The sequence below is a fragment of the Cygnus atratus genome, chromosome 9 (genome assembly GCF_013377495.2).
Source record: "Cygnus atratus isolate AKBS03 ecotype Queensland, Australia chromosome 9, CAtr_DNAZoo_HiC_assembly, whole genome shotgun sequence".
NCBI classification, from domain to species: Eukaryota; Metazoa; Chordata; class Aves; order Anseriformes; family Anatidae; genus Cygnus; species Cygnus atratus.
In genome coordinates, this window is record NC_066370.1 from 21375655 (window position 1) to 21402771 (window position 27117).

Sequence of the window (27117 nt, forward strand, 5' to 3'; positions counted from 1 at the left end):
GGCAGCCCGGAGGGGGGACGCCGATTCAAGGGGCTTTAGGCTCAAAAATCCCCATTTCCCCACCCCGCGCAGCCACCGGCGTTTGGCAGCGTGTGCCCGTGAGAGTGGCTCGCAGCTGACCGGGGAATTTCATCCCCGGCGATGGCCAGCGCGTCCCAAAGGCGGGCAGCTCCCGGCAGCCTCCCCATCGCCCCGCAGCGTGCTTCTCCTCTGCCCAGGGTCAGCTCACGTGGGGAAGGCTGAAGGGTCTCGCTAAACCACCCGTGTGCACGTTTAATTTCAACCAGATACCTAGCATCCTCCTCCAGGACTATTGAGAGTTGGTTTCGAGGCTCTGGTCTGTAAAAAAAAAAACCACCCCAGGGACTTCTCCTGGGCCCCCCGGTGCTGTTTTGGCTGCGAGGAGCCCCAGCTCCCACCCTCGGGGGCAGGGGGACACGGGCAGCTCTTGTGGCTGGGGAAGAGTTTCCCAGGATCAGAGCTGCCACTTCTAGCTGCTGAGGGTATGGTTTTACGTATAAATAAATGAAGAACAAATTCCTAAGTCTGAGGTAGGTGATCTCTGCTGGTGAAATCGCTCTGTTGTGGAGCGGCCTGAAATCACATGCCTCAGCTGGAAATTTTTACTACTTTTGCTAACAGCAGATTGTAAGGCTTGTGTCAACTTGACTTTGTTATCCCCTGTAATTTACGAGGTGCTCTTTAGACTGCAGGTGTGTCTGCAGGAGAGGAAGGATCTGGTGTTTTACAGTGGGTCTGTTCTCAGGACGTGATTTGAGAAACGTCTTCCTTGAAAACCTCTGCAAAGAAGTGTGGCCGTGCCCCTTTTATTTGCTAGGCACGGACCGAACTTGGTTTTTTCCACTTACTCTCTCTCTGGTAATTGATTTAAAGCAAGCCAGCAAACCTTCAGGGAAAGAAATATCAGGGGAAATACACTCGCTGCCAGTACTGCCACAAATTGTATTCCCGGGAAGTGGAATGGCAAAGTAAATGCCAGTCACTGATGCTCATACAGCCTCCTGGATTGGTCTCCTCCAGCTCTGCCCAGCGAGCGGGCTGTGGGGAGCACCGCGCTGCCACCAGCAGCTCCCGTCTGCTGCCAGCTTTGCTGCAGACAGGTGGCTTTCCAACTCCACATCAGCACGGCTGTTTTGAAGCAAGTCATTTAAAAGATAAGGATGATTTTAAAAACTGGTTTGAGTGGGAATGAGCGTTGTACCGGGGACCCACGTCAGTCCCCGGGAAGCAATCTGAGCTTCTCCAGGCGTTGGTTTGCCGGAGTGTCTTGTGGCAGCGGTTACCTGCTGCTTGTCGAGGCTTCTGCAGAGCGAGGAGGGCAGGAGCCAGCCCTTCACGCCATTTCCTCCCGTTGTCTGACAACCCATGGTGTGTTCTTAACTTGCTCTCGCCTGTCCTGAGCTCTGAAAACTCCTGCAGGGACCGAAAGAGACTTGGTCACGGCTGGGGCTGACGGAAGCCCCGGTTTCATTCTTTTCCCCTTCCCTTCCCTTCCCCAAACCTTGCCCAGCCTTTTTGCTGAAAAGAAGGCTGTTTTGGTATTTCGGGTGGTGTTCGGGTGCTGCTTGCCGCGCCGTTCCTGCGCCCTCTGAGACGTGGGATGTGTGAGGGGCTGGCACGCAGCCCGGCGGGTCTGTGTGTGCCCAGCTGCGGGGGGCCCGAGCTGGCCCCGCCGAGCTGCAGGGTGGAGATGCATGCGGACAGAAAATACATCCTGATATATTTATTATGTGTTATCTTATATATCTGCACGTAGTTTGTTTTTAACAGATATTTGGTTGGGCACCTCTGCCCTGCTGCTTGCTGCCAGGGCCCTGTGGGCGGCTGCCAGATGCCCGTACCAGCTCCCTGCGTGCAGGCACCCTGGAAAGCAGAGGGAGTGGGGGAAAAAAGCTCCTTTTCCCAGCTTTTCTCTCCAAAACACGCACCATGCTGTGCGTGTGTCTCCCACCCACTCGACGCAGGGTGTCCAGGGTGGTGGGAGGCAGCCGATGCCCTTGCGGCAGGGGACACGTGCCCAGCCCCTGCCTCCCAGGGGGGCGTGGAGGAGGTAAAAGCATGGGTTTGCAGATCATAAATTGTGTTATATATATATATATTTGCGCCTTCAGGATTCAGAGTTTTCTGTTTCCACACGATAATAGCAGGAGATATCTAATCGTTGGGGTCGGCACCGTGCAGTGCCACCGCCGCCCCGAGCCCTTCGCTCATCCCCGCCGCTGGCGCCCACGCGCCGTGGTGGCGTTCAGCGCTCCCAGGCTGCCGGAGCAGATAAACAGCACGGGCTGGGGGTTAACGGAACGGGGCAGGCGTGGGAGAAGCTGGCTGGCGGCTGGTGCTCCCACGATGGAGAGCAGGGACTCCCTAAAAAAGGGGCCAGGAGGAGAGGGAGTCATTAACCCAAGGACCTGCTGCTGCTGCGACACCAAGCGCGCCGTGCCCATCCAGCGTGAAAACCCAGCGTGCAGCCAGGGTTTGCTGCCAGAAAGGGGTGCAGGTGTTTAATATCGAGATAAGATTGCTATCTTGGGGTGGTTATCGAGTCGTGTGCTGGCTTTATTGCCCAGAAAGTATGTCGAAGAGTGGGGCTGGATGGGAACGTTGCAGGTCACAACCTGGTAGACCCAGGAGCATCTCCCAGGTGCACGTCCCGTGGCTGCACGGAGCCACGTTGGGCACGTGCGGCGTTCACACCTCGCTGCTCTCCTCTTGATCGCCTTCCTGCAGCCGTTCTCCTGCAGAGCTCTCCCTTTGTGCTCCGGGGACACAGCGCTGACCCTGTCGAGCTCCAGCAAATAAAATTGTGCGTTGCCTCTGCTCGGATTTGACAGCAAGGTAGCCGGTTTGCTTTAGTTATCCTTGTGTAAGAGTAGCGTCTCTTCCGCCTCCTCCTTCCCTTCTTTTTGGCAGGGGAGGTGTAGATAAAATAAGAAATTGTCCACAGCCATAAGGAGCTGACTATCTAGGGAGAAAGTATGCAATAAAAAGGAGATGTGAACAGAGCTGGGGTGGGCACTTTGCAGAAGAGAAGGGCGTCCGTCCCTCCCTGTCCCACCGAGCAAGCTGAGGGTTGGTACAGAAAGCGTCTGCGAGAGGAGGTGCGGAGCAGGGAGCTGGGGAAGACGAAAATCCTCCTTGCTATCTGCAGGTTTACCCAACAGAAAGAGGCTTTTTCCTTGGGCGTGGAGGCCTGTTTGCGTGGTGCTGACAGCAGTGAATATTCCTGGAGCAGGGAGCTACTCTTCCCGTTTGCACCTTTGGCGGTGGAACACAAACCGAGACGTGATTTCCTTGGCTGCATTTTCCCCGCGCCAGCTGCGAGGGGGCCCGATTCCTGACTTATCTTTTTACTTCCGCCAGTGCAAAGTGAGGTGGGGGCTTTTTGGGTGAAATGGGACCAGTCTGCTGCTGGAGCTTTCCCTGGGCTCCCCTGGGACCGGTGCTGCCCCCGGGGGGTGCTGCGTGGGGAGGACACAGGGCACAGCGGCACCGCTCTTCTCCCGGCCGAGCCTCGCGGTGCGGAGGCACAGAAGGCAGTGTCAGGCAGACAATATCCCCCAGATGGGCGCCGTGACGCGCTCTGTCCAAGTCCGTGCAAGTGGATGATTCACCTCCAGTTGTTGTTCCTGCCTACCCCGTGCTGCAGGAGCTTGCTTTTCGGCGCTTCTCGTACCGCTGGCGTGTCCCGAGGCTTCCCGTGCCTCCGGCCGCGTGGGTCACGGGCACGCAGGAGTGACTCGGCACGGGGCCGCTTCCCGGAGGTCTGCCCGGTGAAATGGGCAGATCGCTTTTTAATTGGAAAAGCTCGCTTCTGGTTGTTCCCCCCAGCCAGGACCAGCCTTCTCGCGGGCATCCAGCGGCAGCCGCATCTCCTGGCGAAGCAGCTGCACCTCGCAGCACCGGCGTGGTTCAGTGTGCGCCGGGCTGATGCTGGGTGGCAGCCTCCAGGGATGCCCGTGGTAAAATTAAACCAGCAGCAGTGATTAACTGCCTGCTGCCAGTAACTTGGGGCGAGCTGGCCGTGGCAGTGGGTTGTCACCGCGCTAACTGGCTAAAGGCAGCCTCGCTGCTGTCTTTTATTATTTTTTTGCTTTACGCAAGCTTTGAGCATGGCACAGAAAGGTAAAATAAATGGATAGTTGGGGTGTGCGCTGTCTCTTTATTCAAGTAAAACGCGCTCACAGGACGTGCTTGGCTCTTTGGCACGCAGGGTGTGCAGCTTGGTATTTCCTGGGTGCAGCCAGAGGCGCCCGCCGCTGCCCAGCTCTCCCAGTAAGCCCAGTGATCACCCCTGGTGCAGCCGAAGGGCTGTGGAAGCGATCTGGAGAGCAGGCATCGCGTAGGCTTTTCAGACAGAATATTTTGGTCTCATTCCTCTTCTTCTAAATGCCTATTTCTGTAGTCCCAATGAGATGTTCTGAAGTGTGTTTTTCCATGACAGAAGTTTCCTGCAAACTGACTCTTTGCAGGGGTCCCACCCAGCTGTAAGCCTCACCAGCGCAGAGCAGTGGATGAGTCACGGTGCCTCTTAAATCTCTGTGGTTAGACCTGATCCCACGACGTTTTGGCAGCAGTTATGGCAAACGAGCCATTTTGTTCCCTGGCACAAAGAACCAGCGAGATAGGAGCTGCTGTCTGAGGCCTGCTGGGCTTCGGTTTTTTTTCACCCCCCCAAAAAAAACCTATTGCTTTATCTTTCTGCCAAACAGCCTGTTTTGTGTGCAGGAGGAATACAAATGTCTGCAGAAACCTTTTGAAGCACTGCTGCTCCGGGAGGCGGTGAGGAAAAACCCGAGGGAAAATAGCAGTGAACCCGTGGCTCACTGTGCTGCCCAGCTCGGGCTGAGCTCCTGCGTCGTAACCTCGGTGCTCCGACCTCCCCTGGGGCGGTTGGAGCAGCGCTGTCCTGCTCCACCAAGGGATGAAGGCCTGGGGCAGCTCAGGCTGGGGGTGCTGGGACAGGGGACGGGACGGGGACGAGCTGGGGCTCGGTGGGAGCTCGGGCATCGGCAGCATCTCCCGGTGCCTGCCCTCAGCGCGCTGCTGCTCCGTCTTGGGGGAGGAATTTTTTGCTCCTGTTTCATTCTAAGGAAGCTGTCAGGGCTGTCGATATGTGTAAATGAGCTGCTTTGCATAAATTTGCAGATGTTTAGTTGTATTTAAGCAAGAAACAGAGGAGAGCTATTCCATTCCTGCTGTTCTGCTTCTGCAAGTCGCTTCTTTGCGCGGAGCAATCTGCTGTTGGCTTCGCCTGTTTCTGATCGTAGTTCGACAGGTACTGATTGGAAAGTACATCGAGGTCCCTGTGTCCTGCGTGCTGGTACCATCCTGTGGGGTGCCGGACATCTCCCAGGGAAGGGTTGCTTTGCGAAGCCCCCTGCGAAGCCCGGATGCGGCCCCTGCCCTCGGGGCTCAGCTCGCTGTCTCTTACGGCTCCCTCTTGGGCTTTCCCCACCAACCGTCTTCTTCTCGTGAACTCCAAGTTCTCAAATATTTGTTTTAGCTGTCCAGGGAGAGGGGAAATGCCGTTCTTGGGAGGCGTTAGCATGAGCCCAGGTCTGCACATGAAGCTGTTGATGCACGGTAGGAGACGTGTGGCTGGGGAAGGGAGGCCAAGCGCTGACGTTTCCCCGTGCCGGTGCTCGCTGCTGCCCGTGGCTTTCGGCAAGCAGCTGCTTGGGAAACGCAAACTGGGAGCAGGAGTGCCTCCATGCGCGGCCTCCTCAGCGTGCGGGCTGTCCGGGCGCGTGGCACTGGGTGGCCTCGGCCTGGCGGTGGGAGCTGAGGCTGCTGAGCGCCGTAGCTTCGGGGGTAACGAATGAAAGTCACCGAGGCTGGGGACCTCAGCTTGCTGTCGGATCTGTTGGTCGCGGTGCCTGCAGCTTCTTTAGAAGCTTTGCTCCAAAATGCCCCGCGTGCCGTGCCGCTGCTGGTGGTACCTTGTGCTGCTCGGTGCTGCGGTGCCCGCGGAAACCTCTCGTTACTTCGGGCAAGTCACCGGAAGGGTCAAAAACCCCTCCCAAATTAGCACCTCCGTGTACTTTTGTGTGCGATCTTCAACAGCAGCATGAGAAAAAAATAACGTGCCTGCTTAATGGAGACGTGAGGATGAGCAGAACCCCTGGCGCTGCAGCTGGAGCGACGGCTGACAGATCCCACCGCATTCCCCCGCACGGAAACCACGGCCAGGGCGCAGGGACTGCCTTGCACCGAGCCCCACGTGCAGGCTGCTGCGTTTTGCCCGGGTTTGGCTTGTCGCAGAGGAGCTATGCGAAGGGCTGCGCGTGCTCGCATGTGTCAGCGGTGACCCGAGCCTGCCCGGGGGTGGGGGGCCAGCTCCGAGCCCCCGAAATTCTCCGTGGAAACGCGGTCTGGCAGGTGGTGGTTGCTGGGCAAGGAGGCAACCAGAATAGCCATGAGAGCTGTATGGGACGTCAGCCGCGGGGACGTATACGTTTAGGTAATGAAAGTATGTCCTGCATGCGCGTGACGTGCTCAGCTATATATAGCGGAGCGGCAGAAATGCTCACCATCCCGGCTGCAGCTGTCCTCACCTCTGCTTATTGTCACTCCGAGAGTGCTTTGCACGATGCTGTCGCCCTGGCAAGCTCCTCGGCTTCAGGATTTTTATAAAGCTTTTATGGTCCCTTCCCCGTGCCAAGAGCCGTGCGTGTGCCAGCGCTCTCAGGCGCTGCATCCTTTGCCCTCCCGGTTCCGTGCTCTGGAGCAGGTATTCTTGCTTCGCCCCTTTTCTCCCAGCCTGGCCGCCCCGGGAAGGAGCCCTGCGGTGATCCCCCCGCCCCAGCACCGTGCTGCTGGGCTTGGGGTGCTGTGATCGTATTGGGGACGGACCCCGTGGGATGGGGCACACCTGGTGGCCGGCTTCCCACGGAGGTGGCGCTGCCCAAGGTGGGGCCGGATGGGAGCCCCCGGCCGGGGCACGGGACACCCGTCCCCATCGCCACCAGCAAAAGTTGGCCCGGTGGGACCGAAAGCCTGGGTGTGGCCCCAATGGTGAGAGCAGGGGTTGCGAAACTCGCTGCGGGTTTGGGGTTGGGGTACGCGGGGCGGATCGCGCAGTGCATCAGCGTGAGCTCAGCAGCCGCTGCTCCTCCGCGAGTGCCGCCGTCTCCCTTTCATGTCGCCATGCAGCAGAGCAAATAAAACGGGTCCTTGGGAAGGGCCGGACGCTTAGGCCGGTCCTGGGCGTGGGGAAAACCGCAGCGCAGAGGGGTTTGGGGACCGTGGCAGAGGGTTAGTCACCCCGGGGATGGCCACTGCCTTACCTCACCGCCGCCCTTGGCCTCCCCCTGCTCTCCTGTTGCCTTTCCCCCGGCACAAGCGCCGCGGGACGGGACGGGTGCCGCAGGAGGCAGCTCGGGGCTCTCAGCCACGGTGCAGCCCAGGCAGCGGGGATTTACGCAGGTGCCCGTGCTCCTGACGGGCGCTCCAGGCATCCCCCTGTGCTGCCGGACGCGTGGGTCCCCGTCACCCGGCGGTTCCCTCGGGCAGGCTCGGGGCTTGGCAGAAACCCTCGCGGAGAAGGCCGGCGGAGATCGATAACTCGCAGGCAGACGGCTGCGCTGCAGGCATTGAACGGGAAATGCTGGCTGGCTCCTGCCTCCAGAGGGACTGCTGGTAAACGGAGGGGCTTGGCTTTCCGAGAGGAATTGGTTTGGAAGCCGTGTTTGGAAATATTTGGGGTTTTATCAGGAATGAGCCGGAGATAAGTGGTGTAGGTTGGGACCGTGCCCGAACACGCTGCTTGCTGCTGATCCAGATCCCTAGCTGAGTCCTTCTCCGGCTCCAGGAGATCTTCCCGGGCTGGCAGCAATGCTTTAGTTCCTCTTCAGGGCTTGTCTGTGTGAGCCCAGTGGCCGGTGCTGGAGGGACCCCGAGGCCGGGGTCTGGCACCTGCCGAGGAACTGGGACAGAAGCGAAGGAACCAGCGGGACGGGGTGGTGCCGGGGTGCCGGGGTTGGGCCGGGGCGTTGGGGTTGTGCCAGGGCGGCGGGCCAGCCTGGCTCCTCCTGGCGGTATTTCTCCATTAAAGCTAATTTTAGGTTTAAAATGCGAGAAATTGGGAAATATTTACATGGAAAACCTTTCACCACCAGGCAGGAGCTGTGGAGGGCATGGTGCATAGGATTTCCTTGGCATCCAGCCTGGGCTCTCGGTGCCCGCACGGCACCCGGGCTCCTGGCAGCAGCAGCGGGAGGCCCAAGGCTCGAGTCATTTTCCCCGTTTCGGTGCCCTGTTTCAGCCCGAGCCCATCCGTTTTGCAGTCGTGCACAGGGAGGCTCGCGTGGGTCCTGCTGCCGGCGGGACAGAGCCGGGAGTGGGAACGGAGGTCGTTCTTAGCCCTTGCCAAGAGGTCACTGTGCTGGGAGGGGTGGCGTGAGAACCGGGAGGAGGGCAGCTGTCAGGACCAGAGCGCTTCTCGCCGCGGGGACGGGAGGTGATGGAGAGCATCGAGGCCTGGGGGGCGTCAGCAGGGAATGCCTGGTTTTGCTGCACGTGCTTTCTCCTTCCCAAGCGAGGCCTCGCTGGGTTTCCTAGGTCTGCGTGGTGCTCCTTACGGGGCAGTGATTGAGCTTGTGGCGGATCTGCCACAGTTTTAAGAGAATACACTCGGGCTGACCAAATTTTTGGTCGTCTGTGCTGTTACCAGGTGCACACATCTTCACATCAGGACTGGAGTGCCTTCAAAGCACAGAACCATTTGTGAATATTTACTAAAATATGCTAAATATACTAAAATATACTTTGTCTCCCAGTTTCCACGCATTTAAGGCCTCGCTTTTGCTCTCCTGTGCGCCAAGCAGAATGACACTGTTCCTTTACAGAAGGCTGAGATTATCTATGATTCCCTAAGTAATAAACCAGCTAAAAAATAAAATGGCGAATAACAAAACGAGAGATCAGGCCTGCAGAATAGCAGGACTGACAGCGCGTGGCTTGGGGTTTGCAACGTATTGACAGCATCGGGGCTTAACGTAGCTGATTTTTATTTTACAGTCAGTTTTCCTCTAGCTGAAGCCCTGGTTCCTGGTGCGGTCACCGTCTCCAGTGCCTGCATTTTACTGGTTGAAGGGAAGTTTGGGGCCATCTCCCTGTTGTTCCCTTGTTGGCTCATTCTCCCCAGAGCTTTCCTTCACCCCTGTTTGCTCTGGGTTTTCCCCTTCGCTCCCCCAGCCTTGTGCTGCAGCCTTCGGGCTGTGGGGATGCTGCAAGGTCCCCGGTCGGTGCTGCTCCGTACCAGTCTCTGCCCCATCTGGCCTGCTGACAGCAGCCTGCTGCACGTTTGCAGCCTGCTGGCGTGTTTTTTCCAAGGTCTTTTCCTTCTTGGGTAAAGTCCCAGTCCCGACACCGATGTCGCACAGGTCAAGTGCTCTAATCCGGCACCGTACCTCCCTGCTGGCTGCCGGGCAGTGCCTCTTGGCCTGCCCCTCCTCTGCTGCGTCACACTGACGGTTCCTGACCCCCTGACACCCCCGGGCTCCCTTTGCTTACCCCTTTTTTTTCCTTAACAAACTGCTGCCCGTTTTCTATCCCGGATGGCAGCAGCCAAACACAAGCGTGTAGCCCTCGATTCCAGGGCATCTCATCCTATTTCTCCACCCTTCTGCAATTTGCCGCTATTCTTTGGGTTCTCTCTCTGTGCCCTTCGTACCATTGCAACCTAAAAGCTGGCAATGTCGGCAAATTTTAGATGTGGCCTCTCCAGGGCATCAGCAGCGCAGGACAGACGGCGCTGGTTGCTGCAGCCCAGAGGGCAGCTCTGCAGGACCCGGTGCTTGGCACCATTCCTGCGCTGCCCTCCCTGCCCGGGGGTGCCCTGTGCCGCTGCCCCTGCTCCTGGATTTTTGGTTGGGCTGTAGGCAAGTGGCGTTTTTCCTCTCGAGCCCGTAACCTGGCTGTGATCTCCACGGGAGAGCCTTGCTGCTGGGGCTGACTCAGCTCCAACTGCGCTTGGACTCTGCTCTAACCCAGGGCTTATCTGACCAGCTGCAAAAACAGCCTTAGCTTAATTAAAAAAAAAAAAAAAAAGGAATAATAAAAATCCTTAAGTTATGCGGCCCTGCTGTGGTCTTTAGCAAATAGCCACTTTGCGCGCTGGTTAATTGTTTACCCATTAACTCGGTGGGTCAATTAATGTGGCGAGAGGAGCCCGGCCGTGCCTGGCACGGCGGGGAGGGAAGGCACGCGCCCGGCCACGCGGGCACAGCACCCACGAAGTGCTTGGGATGGTCTCCTCCTCGGGAGCGTGCATTAAGTTGCCTTGAAGCAAATCCTTTTCGTGATAATAATATCAAATATGATCCATTTCCAAAGGTAAACGCAGGTGCAAGAGGTGTGCAGCAAGACGCTGCCTGAAGTCCCCTCGCCCCGCAGCTGGGCACGGCCCCGCAGCCTGCGGGACGAGCGGCTGCACCTTGTGAGTCCCTGCGGCACGGCCTGGCTTGGTTCGAGCCTGTGTGCAGGCTGCCGTTGCCTTGCTGGTTTTAGCTGATTTTAGCGCGGTTTTGGGCTTATGTGGTATCAGCCTTGTGTAGTAATGAAATTATGTACTTGTTTCAAGAGAAAACGAAGGATGTTCTCTCAAAAGCAGCTAAGTATGTGAATTACTGAGCTGTTATGTTATTTCCAAATTACAGCATACCGGCTCTTTCTACGGAATTCGTTCAGTAATAATTGCATGGTGCGCTTTGCAGAGTTTAACATCAGAAGTATTGCAATTTTTTTTAATAGTTCTTTCACACAACAAGAAGTTTCCTGAGTATAAATGAGTGCCCCCGTATTGGCTTCTGTAAAGCGTTGCCCCTCTGTCCCATCCATATATTTTCAGCACCGCTGTCAGGCTGTGACATTTATTGCTGAGCAGAGCAAAGTCCAAGGGGACTTTTTGTCACTTGGGTGCCCAGGAGCTGGAGCTTGGCCACGTGCAGGGACCAGCAGTCAGGTCCGCAGCTCCACGGCCGGCTGCAGAGCCTGCAGGAGGAGGAGGAGGAGGAGGAGGAAGCTGCTTTGCAAATACTCACAAGCACTGACAGCTGGCACCAGTGTTAGTGGACATGCTTCATGCAGGCTGCTGAGCCTCCTGAGATGATGAAGCTGTCAGAGAGCGCGAGACACAAAGACGCCAGGGGAGAGCACGTAAGGTGCCTAGGGATAGAGGAATCTGAATAACGTGAGGAGTTTGTATCACTAGCTCAATCGCAGGAGGACAACACTTGACAAAAATGCCTACTGATTTTCTGCGTGAGCTTCCCCTCCGTGCAGCGTTGCGGGAATTGGGTCTGGGATGTGGCCAGACGTGAACGTGGTTTGTGCTTCTCCCCGTGCGCCTTTGTTCTTAGAGATGGCTGAAACCAGCAGGCGAGTTGGTGCTGAAAATTCCTAGCTTTCAGTCTGAAGTCAGCATGGGAAAGTACTTGTAACCCCCAACCACCTGCTGCAGGTTTCTGTAGTGGGAACAGGAAATATTATTTGTATTTCACTTTACAATAGAACTGGAATGTCTGTGTCTGCAGGCAGTGGCACTGGAGGAAATGTTCTTTGGTAGCCTGAAGATGCCTTTGCTTTTTGGCTGTGGGGCTGGGGGTGTGCAACGGGTGGGCAGGACGAGGAGGGTTCGGGTGGACACAGTGCCATGATCAGGGTGGCACTGACAGCCCTGCGCCTTCCTCCTCCCCAGCCCCCCGTGGCTCCGGCTCGTGGCGCTCTGAGATGTCCCTGAGGCCCGAAAGCCATGCAGCTACTTCAGCGCTGAAGAGGATCGCCGCAGACATGAGCAACATCATCGAGAGCCTGGACACCCGGGAGCTCCACTTCGAGGGGGAGGAGGTCGACTCGGAGGTGCTGAATGACCCAAAAGGTGCTGGTGAGTTCCCGTCCGTGTGGGTTTGATAACGGAGCATCTCCGCGGTGCTGGCCGTGGGCTGCCGTCCGTCGGGGTGCTGTGCTAACGCTCTGTGCTCCTTCCAGCCTGCATCCCCTTCTCCGCCATCTACCACACCTGCGGATTCAAGGAGCCGGGCACGCAGACGTACCTCACGGGATGCCCTGTGCGGGTGCGCGTGTTGGAGGTGGAGCGCTTCACTTCCACGAAGAAGGTCAGAACTTAACCGAAAGACTTTTCTGGAAGCACTTCCACGGGGCTGTACAGATGTGCTGTTTGTAGCTTAACTTCTGTGCGCGCTCGCTCAGGAGGGAAGGTTTCCTGTCTGTTTTAAAACCTAAACAAGTGGTGAGACACAGTGATCCTTAACTAAAACATAACGAGGACTCTTCAGACGGGCAGCTGCAGGAGGAGGACTTAATTGCATTGTTTGCCCACGCAGGTACCAAGCCCGAACGTGTACACCATCGAGCTGACCCACGGAGAGTTCACGTGGCAGGTGAAAAGGAAGTTCAAGCACTTCCAGGAGTTTCACAGGGAGCTGCTGCGGTACAAAGCCTTCGTGCGCATCCCCATCCCTACCAGGAGGTGAGTGCGAAGCCTGGCGGCTTTGGGAAGATGTCATTTTCTTTCTCCCGGCAGGATATTGGTGTGGCTTCATGCGTCCCATTTGCTGTGCCGTGAGGGGGAGGGTGCAGAAGTTTGTGGTTAACAGCCATAACCTCGTGGGGCGAGTATCTTTTGATGATTTGGGTGCCAGCTCATTGGTTTTTGAGCTGAATTTTCCTTGAAGCTGAGGAAGGGTTGTGTTAATGCTGGTGGAGATTGTTGGCAGGATGTGGCTTTCTGCTGGTTTGGGATGGGCACAGGAGGCACAGAGGGTCCCCAGCATGGGGTGGTCAGCCCTGCATGGGCTAACCCTGGTGCTCAGGGAGTCATAAGGGGAGCTGTGGGGAGAGGTGTGGGTCAGCAAGAGCCTCCTGCTGCAGGGAAATGTGGGGAGAGGAGGTAGGGAAAGCTAAAACTATGAGGGGTTGTGGGCTGTGGGCACGCCGTGTGCTAAAAAGAGGGTTTAGGTTCTCTTTACTTAGCAGGGCAAAAGAGGACCCTGAAAAATCAAACTCTGATTTTTCTGTGTTATGTTTTCATTTGTGGGCCACTTGGAGCACACTGACTTCTTTAGTGAAACCACACTTCCTTTTTTTGCTTTCTTGACCACTCAACTCTTCATTTTTTGAGAGTTGTCTGGGAAAAGTAAAAGCTTTGCACAGGAAGGGTTGTGTACTGAGGTGTGCGTGCACTTGCAGCAGTTAGACTCGACACTGGGGTTTGTTCTTCCTTCCAGCCACACGGTGAGACGACAATCCATCAAAAGGGGAGAGCCGAGGCAGATGCCGAGCCTGCCGCACACGGCGGAGAGCACGGTGCGCGAGGAGCACTTCTCCAGCCGGAGGGTAAGCACCCGCTAGCCAATAAAAACACTTTTATTACCATTGAAGACTTTCGCTTGACAAACTTAGGCCTTGACAAGTCCAGCTTTGACCCCAAATCCTCCTCCGTGCCAAGAGGAGGAGGATGCTCCCAGGGTTAACGTGGGCGAAGGCTCCTCCACAGCTGAGGAAAACGACGATGCCCAGAGCGCTGGTTCCCCTGCTCCCACCTGCTCTAATTTAAAGATAGAAGGGGCAGCTCGCAGAATCAGGTTGCATGATGGAGGCAGCCCCTCCACCATCAAAATCCGAGTGATTTCAGTCCCGTCCCCCTCTGAAAGAGGAGATGACGATCAGGCTCTCGATGCTGAAACGGGTAATTTTAGCCGAGGCACACGTGTTCCGTGTAACTCCATCAGATGTTAACAGATGGGCCCCTCTATGAAGAGCGTGGATATCTTCCTACCTCCTCACTGCAGCTTCGCTGTTTGCAGAAGCGAGCCTGCAGAAATGCGTTCCTTCACCCTGTGCTTATCGTTCCCCTTCCTGCTGGTGGCTCCCCCCTGGGCTTTCTGCCACTGCCGTTGCCAGCCCCGAGAGGTTTTGTCTCGTGGCTGCGCAGCGCAGATAACCCTCCCTGTGCGCTGGCATCGCTGCTGGGCAGGAAGTTTTAGGAGAGAGACGCTGGTTGAAAAGAGGAAGAAAAAGGTTTTCTAGATTTTCTTTTCCATTTTTTATTTTTAATCTTGCTTTTCCCTTTCACCAAGGGCACGCACACCGCTGTGGCACGCCTGGGAAGGTCGCGTGCTGTGATGCTGGTGCTGCGAAGCACAGAAACCCCAGTGGTGTTTCCTTCTGGTTGGTTTTGTGCCCCACAGGACTCTGCCCGGCTTCCCAGGCCTATGCAGCATAATTTCTTCTTTATCCAGCTCTCACAAGGTCTCTCTCCTGTGACAGTTTCTCCTCTTCTCCCCTGGGATGGGGAGGGCAGGTTGTCCAGCACCCGGTGGCCCAGGGACAGGGCAGCGCGGTCTCTGTGCTCCCCACATCACCCCATTTGGTTAAATAAGTGCTCTCAGTTGCAGCTGAGGCTGTGTTTTCCCATGAAGCTAACCCCTGTGGGCCAGAAACACCAGGGACTGTTTTTGTGTTTAAAATTGCTCTGAAACTTGGGCTCAGTCGAGAAAATTGACCTCAGAAATTGCAGTGCAAAGCAGCAGGTCAGCTGGTGGAAGGTACGAGCCCGTGTCTGCGAACAATAAACAACCTGTAATCAAGTTGTTTATGCTGCTGAGCCCTAGTCTTCAGTGAGCACACAGTAATGCATTTATTTATCTATTCAAGCTGAAAAGTGGGTCTGATTTCCTGATAGCTTCCTGATGCCAGACAGTTGGATTCTTTTTTTCTCGAAAATTCCTGCATCGTGCCTAATGCTTCGATGTTTGAATTGCAGAAACAGCTGGAAGACTACTTGACAAAGATCCTAAAAATGCCGATGTACAGGAACTACCACGGAACAGTAAGTAGAAATTAGTTTGCTTCAATGGCAACACAATATTCGCCTTTTTTTCAAACATAGCTGGTTGAAAGAACACCTGCAGCTTTACCAGAAACACTCCACAGCCATTGTGCAAGTGTTTTGGCTCGGCTGATCTCTGCCACGTGCATGCAGTATGATGAAAACCAGAGGAAAAGAGTGAAAAGGTGACTGAGAGGTCACTTAGAGCACAGGGGTAACCTCCTGAAGGCAGGAGGCAGTTCAGGCCAGAAAGCTGATTGCATGTGTATAATATAGAGGATTTGTGCTTAATCCTGGGAAGAGTTTAAGATGACAAGCTGAAGTTTTAAGTGCTTAAATAATAGGAGTCCAAACTAGAGGGGTAGTCATTTAAGTTTGAGATGTGTGTGCGCCCCGGGAGCAAGTTTCTCTCTGGTTTCTATTCTGTGCGGTTTCACTGGACCTGATGTTGTGGTTCTGAGCGATAGCCATTCACCTCTGTGGGTGTTTTGTTGCTTCCAAAGAGAGATGGCAGTTGGCTTACGGCCCCAGAACAGTCGTCTTTTTGAAATGGGAGATGTCAAATCCAACTTGTGGGCTATTGTAAGCAAAGATAGTTCATTTGAAAGTTTCATCCTCAAATGATTCTTCAGCAGTCCTCACCTGTCAGCTGCAGCTGTGACAGTGCCCTGGCATGGTCGTTTATTTCGCCTTTTCTTGGCTGCATAGAGATTGTGTCACTCGTCTTTTGTATCACCAGCAAAGCCTGATGTGTGCCAGTTCTGAGCGAGGTGAAAACTGAGAACCCTTGGTTTTAAAACAAGGCAGAAATACAGACAAAATTTAGGACACCTGAAGCGACAAGTTCTTCTTCCCATTTCTTTGTGTCTGCTGGGTAGAAATTCTGCTTTTGCAGGATGAGAAATAGGTAGAAATTCTCCTTTTGCAGGATTTTAGTCGTGTCGGGACCTTGTGCAGCTGGTAGGTGTGCCCGAGCGCTGCATGGCTCCTGTTGCAGAGCGGAGCACCGTTGGGTACCCGGGGCAAGGAGCTCACCCAGCACCATCCGGCGTGCTCTGTGCGGCAAGGGGAGGTCTGTGCCCGCGGGCTGAGAGGAGCTGCTGGTTCCCGAGGGGTTCTTCTGGGGACAGGCAGCGGGGTTTAAGCTCAGAGCAGTCAGGAGCTGTTCACTCCGCACGCAGCAAATAGTCAGCTTTTGTTCTCGAGGCAGTGTTGGGATAACTTGGCAATTTTGATCAGCAGCATACGCAGAGCGGGGGAGAGTTGTTCTACACTATTTATCCGTCTTGTCGGATGAGGCAGGCGGCGCTTTTACAGATATTTTGCAGAATCTCTGCGAATGGCTGCTCGTGTGAAAACACAGCGGGTCTGCTGACCCGGCTGGGGCTGGAGGTGGCGTGCCGCGGAGGGGACGAGCGGTCCTCGCCTGGGCAGCTGCGGGGCCGTCCCCTCCTCCTGCGCTGAATCGCCCTTCTGTCCCCAGCCCCGGAGCCAGATGTCCCTTTGCACATCAATTCTCCGTTTATTGTTGGCTTTTGTTGGGTTTGGCTGCAGCAGAGCGCTCGGTGCGAACTTTGCTGCTAACAGCAGTGGGTCCTGCATGGGGAGAAAGCACAGGGAGCAAAATGTTTCCTTTACAACAGAACAAACCCCACCATTCTCTGCCTCGACCCTAAACTGAAGATTTCTGGCATTTTCCTTGGAACTGTGCTTGTCCTCCTTAGAACAAAATGAGCACTTTGCTCTCCCTGTGGTCAGAGGAGTCTTTTGCGTGGCCGCTGACAAATGCTGCCACTGTTTTAGTCTTGGAGCACAATTTGACTCCTGGAAGTTCGTCTTTTTTTAAAGTCCTAAATTCTTTGTAATTCAGATGTGGAGCTGCGATGGCAAGCTGTGGGCAGCGTGATGTGCAGCTCATGTAAAGAGCCCGCTTGGGTTAATCACATCTCCCCGGAGACGTTTTTACATCCAGCACGCCCAGTTTGATTGATTCTCTTTTTGCTTCTTTTATTCCGTGTCTGTGGTTTGTTCCTCACTGCTTTACATACTGCTTCTCCAAGGACGTGCCATACCCTGGGAGAGTTTAGGCCTATGGGTTGGGTCATGGTGGTTTTTCAAACCTGAATTCCCTGGTGGGTTGATGATTGGGTGCATGGTGAGCACATAATGTTTCGGAGATCACACATCCACTGTCCTACCGAGGTGACTCCTGCAGGCTGGGGGAATAGAGCATGTACTGAAGCATCCTCATGTAGAGCTGTACAGCGTCCCTTGCTTTGACTGACCAGCTCTGACCGATAAAACTGGCAGCCTTCTCATGTAAGACTTACAGCCGTCTCCCTTCATTTCTCATCTTGTGTTGTAGCAGAGTATTTCCTGTGCAGTTCATAATAGATCAGTAGAAACATTTTATTTTGTTTCTAAAAAAACAGACTTCATAGCTTTCTTTTTTCTTCATTTTTTCCCCTTTTGGCTATGTGAGTTGTGATTAAATTCCATGTCTTCTAGCCCTTTTCAAAACCTTTTTATAGTACTTGTGGGTTGAAGTGCTTCAAGACAGTTACCATTAAAATGAATGCTGTGGAAATCTGAATGTGTTCACTGTCCACGGGGGGAACTGGAAACTAGGGGAATATAGCCCAAATACCTTAGGGAACGGAGCCTGTGGGCTTGGTTGTACTCAATATAAAGAAGTATTAATTGGACATTTGCATCATTTTTTGGGCGAGCTGCGATAGTTGAAAGATGCCTCAGCTAAAGCAAAAGGAGCTTTGCTGACCCAGCGCGTTACTGTGTGTCCAGCATGTTGGGTGAGCCCCTGGAGGTGGGCGTGAAAGCTGGCCCCAGGTGAAGCAGTGCCGTGTAGGAGCCGCTCGGGCCCATGGAAGTGGTGCTGCTTTGCCTCTGGTACGGCACTTGGATCTGCAGCCCATTGCAAAGCCCCCCCAGCCCCTCAGGAATTTTGGTTGTTGGACTTGACCTTTAGCACGCCTAATATTTTTTTGAATTTAGGCTTAGGCAAGCCAGTTTTGTGTGTAAGGAATCGCTGGCATCCTATTGCTGAGCGATGTTGTTCTGAACACTGCTAGAATTTCATTTTATTGCTAGCCACAGCTGCTAATCAACTGTTTATGCTTTTTGTTTAATGCACTAAATTAAAAACAAGAGTTTATATGAAAAAAATGGTGTGGAGCTACTGAATTCTGTCTGAAATGCAGACACTTACGTGAAAGTTTGGCTTAAATAAATCAGACGTGCTTGACATTGGTGGCTGAAAGCTGTGGCTCCTGCACCTTGCAGCTGGCTCTCCACCTTTCGCAGCCTGTCTTTCTGCAGCTGGTCACTTGGGCCTGCTTCTTTATTGTATTACTACAGCGATGTCATTGAAGCTGCCTTCTCTGGGCCCTCATACCTCGAATACTCTGCTGCAGCTGGCTGAAAGCAGAGGGGGCAGCTGGGCGGCGCAGGCACTGAGCTGTGCGCGAGGGGAGAGCGCCTCGCTGCTCTGCCTTCCCCTCGGGGTTCTTCGGTCAGTTACGAGCGCCTCGGATGGAACGGTAAAAACAGCTGATGCGGTCGTAATAAATCATCTGATCAGGTATTTTCCACTGCACCAAGGAATTTTCCTTGTGACTGATGAGATTATTTTTTTTTTCAAACTAAGCGTGACCTGCTTGATACCGCTCTGCATAGAAATAACCGTGGAGCACGAACAATTGCACGGATAAAGAGGACACCAGAAGGAAGGGGGCTGTGCAGGAGGACCATGGAAGCTGATGTGGGTGCTTGGTGTTCCTTGCCCAGCACAGCACCTAGGGTCAGGCTGGGCAGTCTCCATCACCCTAACAGCCATTTTAAGGTCTCACGGACCGAAGAGCAGGTTTCTGTGCTGCCAGACCACCTTCGTTGCCTTTTCATGGAGTAATACTTCACTTTCTGCAAGTCCTTTCTCCTCCTGGCTCTTCTGCTCCTGCAAGGGCCGCTCTTTCAGCGCTCCTCAGACTGCTGCCAGCTTTCTGCTCGCCGCCAGTGTTTTCAAAGGGTTTTGACGTTTGTGTGCTTTGGTTTTTGTGTGCCCGGTGTGAGGGAGACGACCAGTTTTCTGGTTTGTCCCATGGGGAATGCCAGCGGCTTTCTGAAGAAGTGGAAATTAGATCCAGGGGAAGGAACCGGCCTGAAATTTTGCTTAGGACCTCTTGTAAGAGGCTGTGGGATGCACTACATTTCCACATGCTGCCTTTCTCCTCCTGAGTGTCGCTGCAGAAAGGGACGAGCCGTGCACAGATCACCAGCAGTGCTTTCCCAGGACACGTGGGGAGAGTGGTGACAGGAAGGTTGGTGGGGAGACCATGAAATGACTTCTTGTAGCTGCTGTCTGGAAACAGGCCGGAAGCACCAGAGAATGAGGGCATGAATTTGGTTCCACTGAAAAGAGATCACTTGGTGTCCTTGAGCCGCTTGGAGGAGCACAGCAGATCCTTGGTGCTTCTCCGTGCCCGTGTGGATGTGGTGGGAAGGTTGGGGAGGTCCGGGGGCACCAGAGGGTGAGGGGAATGAAGGATCTCGTGTCCTCCTGCTGCTTCCGTGGGGCAGAGGTGGTCGTGCAGGGAAGGGAGCCTGAGCCAGGATAGACTGGACCTGCAGGACAGACTTCTGTCCCAGATTGTCAGATACTCGGAAGCCCTTCCGAGCGTGTTGGTGCCTGAGCTGCTGCGTGGCATGGGTGGGCACGGCCCGGAGCTACCCTGCTGCCACCTCCTGTCCCACTTGGGGTCGGGGCCATGGGTCGGGTGCTGGGCTTCGCTCCCGGCAGGCCTGGTTGCCAAAAAATGCAGTTAGAGGGTTCCCATGGGCTTGCTGCCTGGCGCCTGGCCAAAGGGGAGAGCAGCTCCTGCCCTTTCCCTGCCCTGCCCTTGGACGATTTTACACAATAATGAATTAAACCAAAGCCCAGGGGTGCAGGTGGGCCCCCACCATGCAGGGCAGCTCCTCCGCAGCCATTGGAGAAGGATATCGGTAAATATGGGGTGCCTGGGGGCGATCTTCCCCCCTTAGCAGGGCCAGGGCTAACAACGGGCAGACTGACAGGAATGTCCTGCTCTGCCAAGAAAAGCCTGCTCGGTCGAAATCGCCTGGCGTCCTATTTTTAGAGCTGAATGTAATCATGGTGTGCTTTCTCCCCGGCTTTGCTTATCTTTACGTTCCTCTGCAACCTCTGCTGAGGCAGGAGGAGCCGGGAGGAGGCAGCTGATCCGGATCTGGGGTTTGCTGGTGAACCCGGTGGTGTGGTCCTCGGGTTTCCTAGCCCCAGGGCTCCCCTGGGACTCCTCCTGTCCCCACGGACCAGCAGGAGCTGTGCAGAACATGCTCAGCACTGCTCCCTGACGCTCTGCTTCACTCTCCTGTCCCACCGCGGCTTGGCTGTGGGTTTTTGGCTCGTGGGGCTGGATGGGGCAGGGCCGTGAGGTGCTGCGGGGTGAAGGCTGAGCGAGAGAGACCTGCTGGAGGTCTCGGACGATGCCCTTGGGCTGAGGAGCTGAACGCCCCCGTGGTGCATGGTGGTGGGATGTGGGACTCGAAGGGAATAGGGCTGCCACCCCCAAGGATGTGTGCTTGTTCCCTTTGTGACTTTGCTGTGTGGTTTGCTGCAAGAAGGAGAGGATTCAGGCCAATAGCTAAGTTCACAGACCCCAAACAGCATAAAACTCGATTCTTTTCATCCAGTAATACAGGAGGGAGGATACCAGTGGGTCCCTAGGGCAAGTGGGATCTTGCTTGTCCTGGTTGCCTTTAATGCCTTCTCCAAAGTGCATTCAAAAAACAACAACCACCAAATAACTTTTCTTGGTCTTCCCGAAGCTGCTTAAGTTATGGAGGGTAACTCCTGCTCGGGCTCCGCCGTATGTTCTCTCTTGGTGATAAGTCTCTGTGATGAAGCACACTGTTTTGTGGATTTTGGAATACGAAAGACGGAGGAATCTTTTTTTCTTTCCCCAGATGGAGTTCATCGGAGTAAGTCAGCTCTCATTCATCCACGACCTGGGACCAAAGGGCATGTGAGTTGTGAGCTGTTTTTTTCCAAATTACGGTTCACCAGGAGCACGGCTTTATAAATAAATAGTGTTCACACTGATAGTTTTCCTTTCTCACTGATAAGTGGGGAATATTTTACCATCTGGATATAAAAATGTATTAGTGTTCAGATGGAAACACGACAACTTTGGGAAACAGTTTTGGGAGCAGGCTGCTCTGCACAGCAGGGGCTGCAGCTCCCCAGCTGGGTCATGGGGATTCTCTCCTTCCCTCCTGCAACCTTATGTGTGCTGCAAAACACAAGAAATCTGCATCGCTTCCTTTTGGAGAGCTACTTCTGCCCTTGTTCTGGCTTTTGGGGCGGCGGTGCAGACTGCTCGGGCACGGCTGGAGATGGCAGGAGCCGTCCCTTGGGGGGGCTGGAGGGATGTGGTGGGCATCCACCACCCGAGAGCTGCCCTGCGCCTCCAGGGGGCCGTGCCACCCCTCCTGAGCGTGCTGCTGTCCCTGCAGGGAAGGTTTGGTCATGAAGCGCTCCGGGGGCCACCGCATACCGGGCCTGAACTGCTGCGGCCAAGGAAGGATGTGCTACCGCTGGTCCAAGAGGTACCGCTGCTGCCGGCCTGAGGGGTGGTGTGCCGTGTGCTCCTCCGGCACATGAACCCTCCTGGGCCTTTTTCTCCCCAAAAGACCGTGATTCTTGCCTTTTTAGAAAAGCTACAGCTTTTCAGGTGAGAAGAGTCCATAGGTTGTCCATAGAAGGGATGTGTTGCTCTGCAGGAGAAATGGGGTGTCCCACAGCCCCAGGCTGCCAGACACAGAGACCCTCACCTGGCCCCTGCCTGCCTTTCCCTTCCCAGGGGGAACATGGGCCCACGAGCCCTTCCTCGATTTACAAGTGATCACCTTCATTTCCTTGCCCAGGCCAGTGTTTGGCTGATGGCTTTTTGGTAGCTTTGCACTCTGATTCTGCTACCTAACCCCATCCATCAGAAAACCTTCAGATTCTGATATGAGGTGGGCTCCCCTCTCTTTGAAAGGACTCCTGTGCTTTGCTTCTCCGTGGTACTGGTATGGGCAAGGCTTTGCTTTTGAAAACCCAGAGAGTACACACCTACCTTTTAGCGATATTCGTTTTGTCTGTGAGAGCTTCCCCACGTCATTACCTGCCTTTGGGTTTCAGCATCATGGAACCACGATGGGCTGGGGTTCGCTTATCTTAAATAATGCCAAATCTTTTCCAACAAAACCTTACTGCATTCTTGTGAAGAAAAGGTCCTTTTTTTTTTTTTTTTTGTAGTATTTCCAGTATTTCTTAATGCAATTTTACAGAAGTTATCTGTAGTGATTTCACAAGGAGATAAGGATTTGACCTTCTTCCAGGTCAAATCATTAAGTTGTCTCCATTTTTTTCTCCTTTTATGGAAAACAAAACAAAACAAAAAAAACCCACCACCTTTTCAGTTAACTCTTTGTTCTGTTATACAGAGATCAAGATTTAGGGGAGCTGTAGCACGTTCAGTTTTGCCATCAATCTTGTTTCTCCTTTAGAGCCTAAAAATGGGACGAGGGAGGTGTTTGGAGTGGGACTGTCCCTCAGCTAGGCGCAGAGTAACACAAGAGGGCACCGAATCCTCTCCCACGGCCTGCAGGGGCTGGCAGAGCGCGGGCATCAACAAATTAACAAGGGACAGTTACGCCTCCCAGGCAGGGTTATTGAAGTGAAGAACTGTAGGAAAAACTTGCTTTTATGTCTGACTTCTACAAGTAATTTCCTGATTTCTCAGATAGAGAGTACACCCTCAAGTACGTCCTCTACGTTTTGTTGGATAAGAGGAGGAAAGTAGTGAAAAATACTGGGGAACACAGAAAGGCAAATGCTCGAAGCTGTACTCAGCAGGGTTTGGGGAGTGAAGGTATGGGCCACGAGGGGATAGGGAGGGGGGACATTTTGGCACCATGTGTGAGGTCGTACTGGGATAACTCAGGGCACTGAGAGAAAATGAAAATAATGGGGTCTGGAATTAGCCGAGGAGCTGGGACTTCCCAAAGGTAGGAGCACTCCCACGTTCTGCAGTTGGGGCTGTTGCTGTGCCTGTTTGTGAGCGTGCACAGGAGCTGGGTCTCTTGGCTGAGACCTGTGTGGGACAGAGGGGGCTGGTTACCCCAGCTACGCGGCACAGAGAGAAAAATTTAGAAACGCCATTCACAGCAACAACATGTTTTTCCCAGAGCTGCCTTCAGGCAACAGTATTTATGTAAAAGCTGCCGGTCATCTCCCGTCACGTGCTTCTAGCAGGGGGCCTGTTGCTTGGCAATAAAAGCTGTCCAAAATGCCTTGTTCACGTATTCTGATAGGAGTGAGAGTGATCCTGGCTTCATAATTAATACTGGAAATGTCAAATAGTTCCCATATTGCCTTGAGGGATGTACAGCCTGGATGTGAATTTGGGAAGCAAGGAGTCCTCCTTTCACCTTGCTGGGCTCCTGGCTGGGAAGTTTACCTGTGAGCAGGGAGATCCTTGTTGGGTGTGTTAGGTGTGAGTTTTCAAAGGCCTCTGTAAGAAGCAGTCATGCAAGTCACTAAAAATCCTTTATTGGAACGAGACTTGTTACCCGAGTTCATAACGTGGGCATTGGGCTTTTCAGCTTCCCTTAGGAAATCAGATGTGCCTCATTTTTGTGCTGCAGGAAATCCCTCACTAGCATCAGAGAGGTTGTTTCTCTCCTCCTCTCCGAGAGGAAAATGAGGCCTGATTGCTGGTCTTTGCACAGTACACAGTCCCGATAAGACATGTGACCCTTCACTTACATGCCTTCCTCTCCCTGCTGAATGCTTTGCACTTGTTGGGCCAGAAATACTGTATCCCTTTATTGGGAAGGCAGGAAGAAGCTCACCCTCACCTCCCTCCGCCCCGCAGGTGGCTGGTGGTGAAGGACTCCTTCCTGCTCTACATGAAGCCGGACTCAGGCGCCATTGCCTTCGTGCTGCTGGTGGATAAGGAGTTCAACATCAAGATAGGCCAGAAAGAAACAGAAACCAAGTACGGCTTGCAGATTGACAATCTCTCGAGGTAAGAAATCTAGACCTTTTTTTGTTTTGCTTTTGCTGTTTTAACAAACAGTCGGTGGTGCCTCTCCTGGGGTTGGCAAGGTTTGTACCTGCAGGGTTCAGGACTGGTCGTTTCCATGCCTTAAAGAGGGCCTTGGTGTCTCAGCTGCACAGCCTGTCCCCAGGTTTTGCTCGGGCCTGAGGGCACAGTGCACATGGAGCTGCACAGTCTGGTTTTGCAGCAATTACTTACGGTAATTTTCTAGGTCCTCTGTTCCTTTATGCTCCAAGCAAAGATGCATCGCGTTACATCCCAGCTAGAGAATTGCACAAAAGATATGCTAAGTGGGATAAAGAGCTATTTAATGTTTTCACGGTAGCATCCAGAATAAATTCATCATGGAAAAAATACAGAATTAGCCACGCCCAACTTCCCTACAAGTTAAGCTGGCGCTATTCATTTAAATCTGTTTTATTATTATCATTATTGCTGTCAGAGTGATGCTGTGATATTCCCTCAGAGCACGTAAGTGCCGATGTATCTTTTTGCAAACAAAACATGAAAGCAAAGTCCCTTGCTACTCCTTTTAGCTTAATAAAACATGACCAATGCAGGTATGCTTAGCAGCATGCATAGACAGCAAGAAGCTGCCCCTTTAAACGTCCGTGGCTGCAGCACCTGCCCCATATGTTGTCGGTTTTACAGGTCGCTGATTCTGAAGTGCACCAGCTACCGGCATGCCCAGTGGTGGAGGCAGGGAATAGATGAATTCATTCGGAAGCACGGCAAGGACTTCCTCACGGAGCACCGGTTCGGGTCGTACGCGGCCGTGCAGGAGAACACGCTGGCCAAGTGGTGAGATGTGGGGGCGAGCTGCTGAGCGTATCGCGGTGCCCGCTTGTGCATCAAGTGAAACCCAAGGAAAATTGTGTGGTTGGCAGAAGTACCAAGTGGCACTTAATAATCTGTTATTGTGCTGCTCCGTTAAGCTAATAGCAGCCTGAAATCCCCCCGCATGTTGTCTTAATTCCTGGAATTAGGTTTGTGTTTGATTTTGGGAAGAGAATGTAAGTGGCATTAGCACAGAACCCCATTGGTCTTCAGCTGTGAACTTTCTGCTTGATTAAGGTGGAGAGAAAAATAAATCCACGTGCTTTGCTTGTTTTTACAGGTATGTAAATGCTAAGTGCTACTTTGAAGATGTCGCAAATGCCATGGAAGCCGCTAAAGAAGAAATCTTCATCACAGATTGGTGGTTCGTACTTAGATATTTGGATTTTGACCAGCTGTCTCTCTTGGGACGCTCCCGACAATGCTGCAGTACTGGGAGGCCTTACAGTATGGCAGCTAGCCGTGCAGCCAGATGGTTTGGCAGCACACCCAAACATCTCGTCGGGTTGTATTCAAAGGCCTTTTCAGGAGGGTTGGCAGCAAAAGCACATGCTTCAAATCAACAGCTTGGTTCTCTCCTTGCAAGGAAAGGCCTGAAATTTCATGGAGGCACTGCCAGGTGCAAGTGTTGTGGTGTGTGGGGCTTCACCGGGAATGCACGGCGCTGTACACCCAAGGGACAAGAATTCCTTTCAGGGTGTAGGGGAACACGGACACTCAGATACCCCTGACGAGGGCAGTGCTCCTCCCATGTTATCCTGCAGAGGACCCTCCTTTCTGCTTCTTGCTGTTTTGGGCAGCCTCACACCAGGGATGAGAGCAACTGGGCTGGGTGCGTTTTTGCTCTGCTCTTAAATGTGTCGGGCAACGGAGAGGGATTTCTGTAGTCCCTTCTCCAGGCTGTGCGGCTGCTGAAGGACCTGGCTCTGCCCACTTCTTCTCTAGCTATTCAGTATGTTTATGCAGTGCTCTGGTTCCTGTTTGAGACAGAAAAAGCGTGCTCACACAGCCTCAGGGTAGGGCCACTTGGCCATGGCTGGTTGCTGCTGCCTGTGTCTTGTCTTTGTGGTGGGTCATGGGGGCCAGCCCGGCCCCTGGGGAGCTGCTCAGGCGTCCTCCCTAGCCGTGGGCACCTCGCTGTGCTCCTCCTGTAGCTGAAGGATGACCCTCTTACCACTCGTCTGCTGCCTGTGGGAAGTGGGGGATTAGTTCTGAGGTGGCAGTCATGGGAAAACTAAACGCAACGTTGGCGTTGACTGGGCTAAACGTCCCTAACATGACCACAGATAAACCCAGTGCTCCGTGTGCAACATCATGTAGCAAGGCAAGAGCACTGCGTTTCAGACCCTTTCTCTCTTAACGTTTTATTCAGCAGTAGTCAATTGTTAACGTACCGTGGAACTGCAAAACTTACCTGAAACGTGGAGCTTAAGATAAAAATGCTGTTGCCAGAAGCATGCTTTTAGGATGTAGCAATGTGCTTTAATCAAGCACAAGTTCCTGTGCTCTGCACAGAAGTGAAGAAGTGAAGTTTTGTTGCCTCCCTTTGCAGGAGTTAGACAGGAATGCTGAATTCTTCCTTGTAACCCTCAAAGCTATGAATCACCAAAATGTCTTGTTGCAATACCATATTGCTTTGTCTTTAGGCAGAAAGGAAAATTCAGCACAAATCGATGCTATTCAAATGGCATAAGTTATCAGGAGAGCAGAAATCACACTTTTATTTGTTTTTTATATCTAGACATTTCTTTCTAATCTCATTTGTTTTTTTTCTTTGTGTTTTTCTTTCATAGATAGAGTGCAAGCTTCCCCGTTTGCACATCACTGTAAAATTTGGTCCCCTGGGTTATTGAATACTAAGATGAATGTGCTGGACATGTCCCCTGCCCTCTGTTATGCTCCGTTATTAAAAAACAAAGAGCTTGATATTGGAGAATGCATCATTCTGGGACATGAGCCTTCACATCCACTTAGATAAACCTTCTGATTTCTTTACTTCCCAAGCTGGTCATCTAGGCCAGGGCTTTGTTTGCAGACTACATACGCTGTGTTTTTCCACCCCTTTATTTTCTTAGGCTGAGCCCAGAGATCTTCATGAAACGGCCCGTTGTTGAAGGGAATCACTGGCGGCTGGACTGCATCCTCAAGCGCAAAGCAGTAAGTGGGCTCCAGCTGTCAGACCCTGCACCCCCCCAGTGGAAGGTCCTGCTGGGACTGGGGCATTTGCACCATTTGTTTGGGTTTGGAAGAGCTTGGAGGCAGAAGGGT

At 53.6% G+C, this 27117-nt stretch overlaps 1 protein-coding gene across 12 annotated transcripts in view; it reads left to right on the top strand.

Moving 5' to 3' along the window:
* PLD1 (phospholipase D1) overlaps window positions 1-27117 on the top strand; it is a 64758-nt gene that overhangs the window by 11027 nt on the left and 26614 nt on the right. For 7 of the 12 annotated variants that reach the window (XM_050712443.1, XM_050712444.1, XM_035557338.1 and 4 more), the window contains 11 exons: window positions 11720-11905; window positions 12010-12137; window positions 12366-12511; window positions 13269-13377; window positions 14807-14872; window positions 20870-20928; window positions 21419-21511; window positions 23827-23979; window positions 24664-24813; window positions 25130-25213; window positions 26925-27006. In XM_050712443.1, coding sequence (XP_050568400.1) covers window positions 11752-11905; window positions 12010-12137; window positions 12366-12511; window positions 13269-13377; window positions 14807-14872; window positions 20870-20928; window positions 21419-21511; window positions 23827-23979; window positions 24664-24813; window positions 25130-25213; window positions 26925-27006 — 1224 coding nt within the window. In that variant the 5' untranslated portion in view covers window positions 11720-11751. Of the gene's footprint in view, window positions 1-7533; window positions 7660-11719; window positions 11906-12009; window positions 12138-12365; window positions 12512-13268; window positions 13378-14806; window positions 14873-20869; window positions 20929-21418; window positions 21512-23826; window positions 23980-24663; window positions 24814-25129; window positions 25214-26924; window positions 27007-27117 lie in introns of those variants that run through there. The other 5 variants (XM_035557342.1, XM_035557336.2, XM_035557334.1 and 2 more) reach the window with 2 other exon arrangements.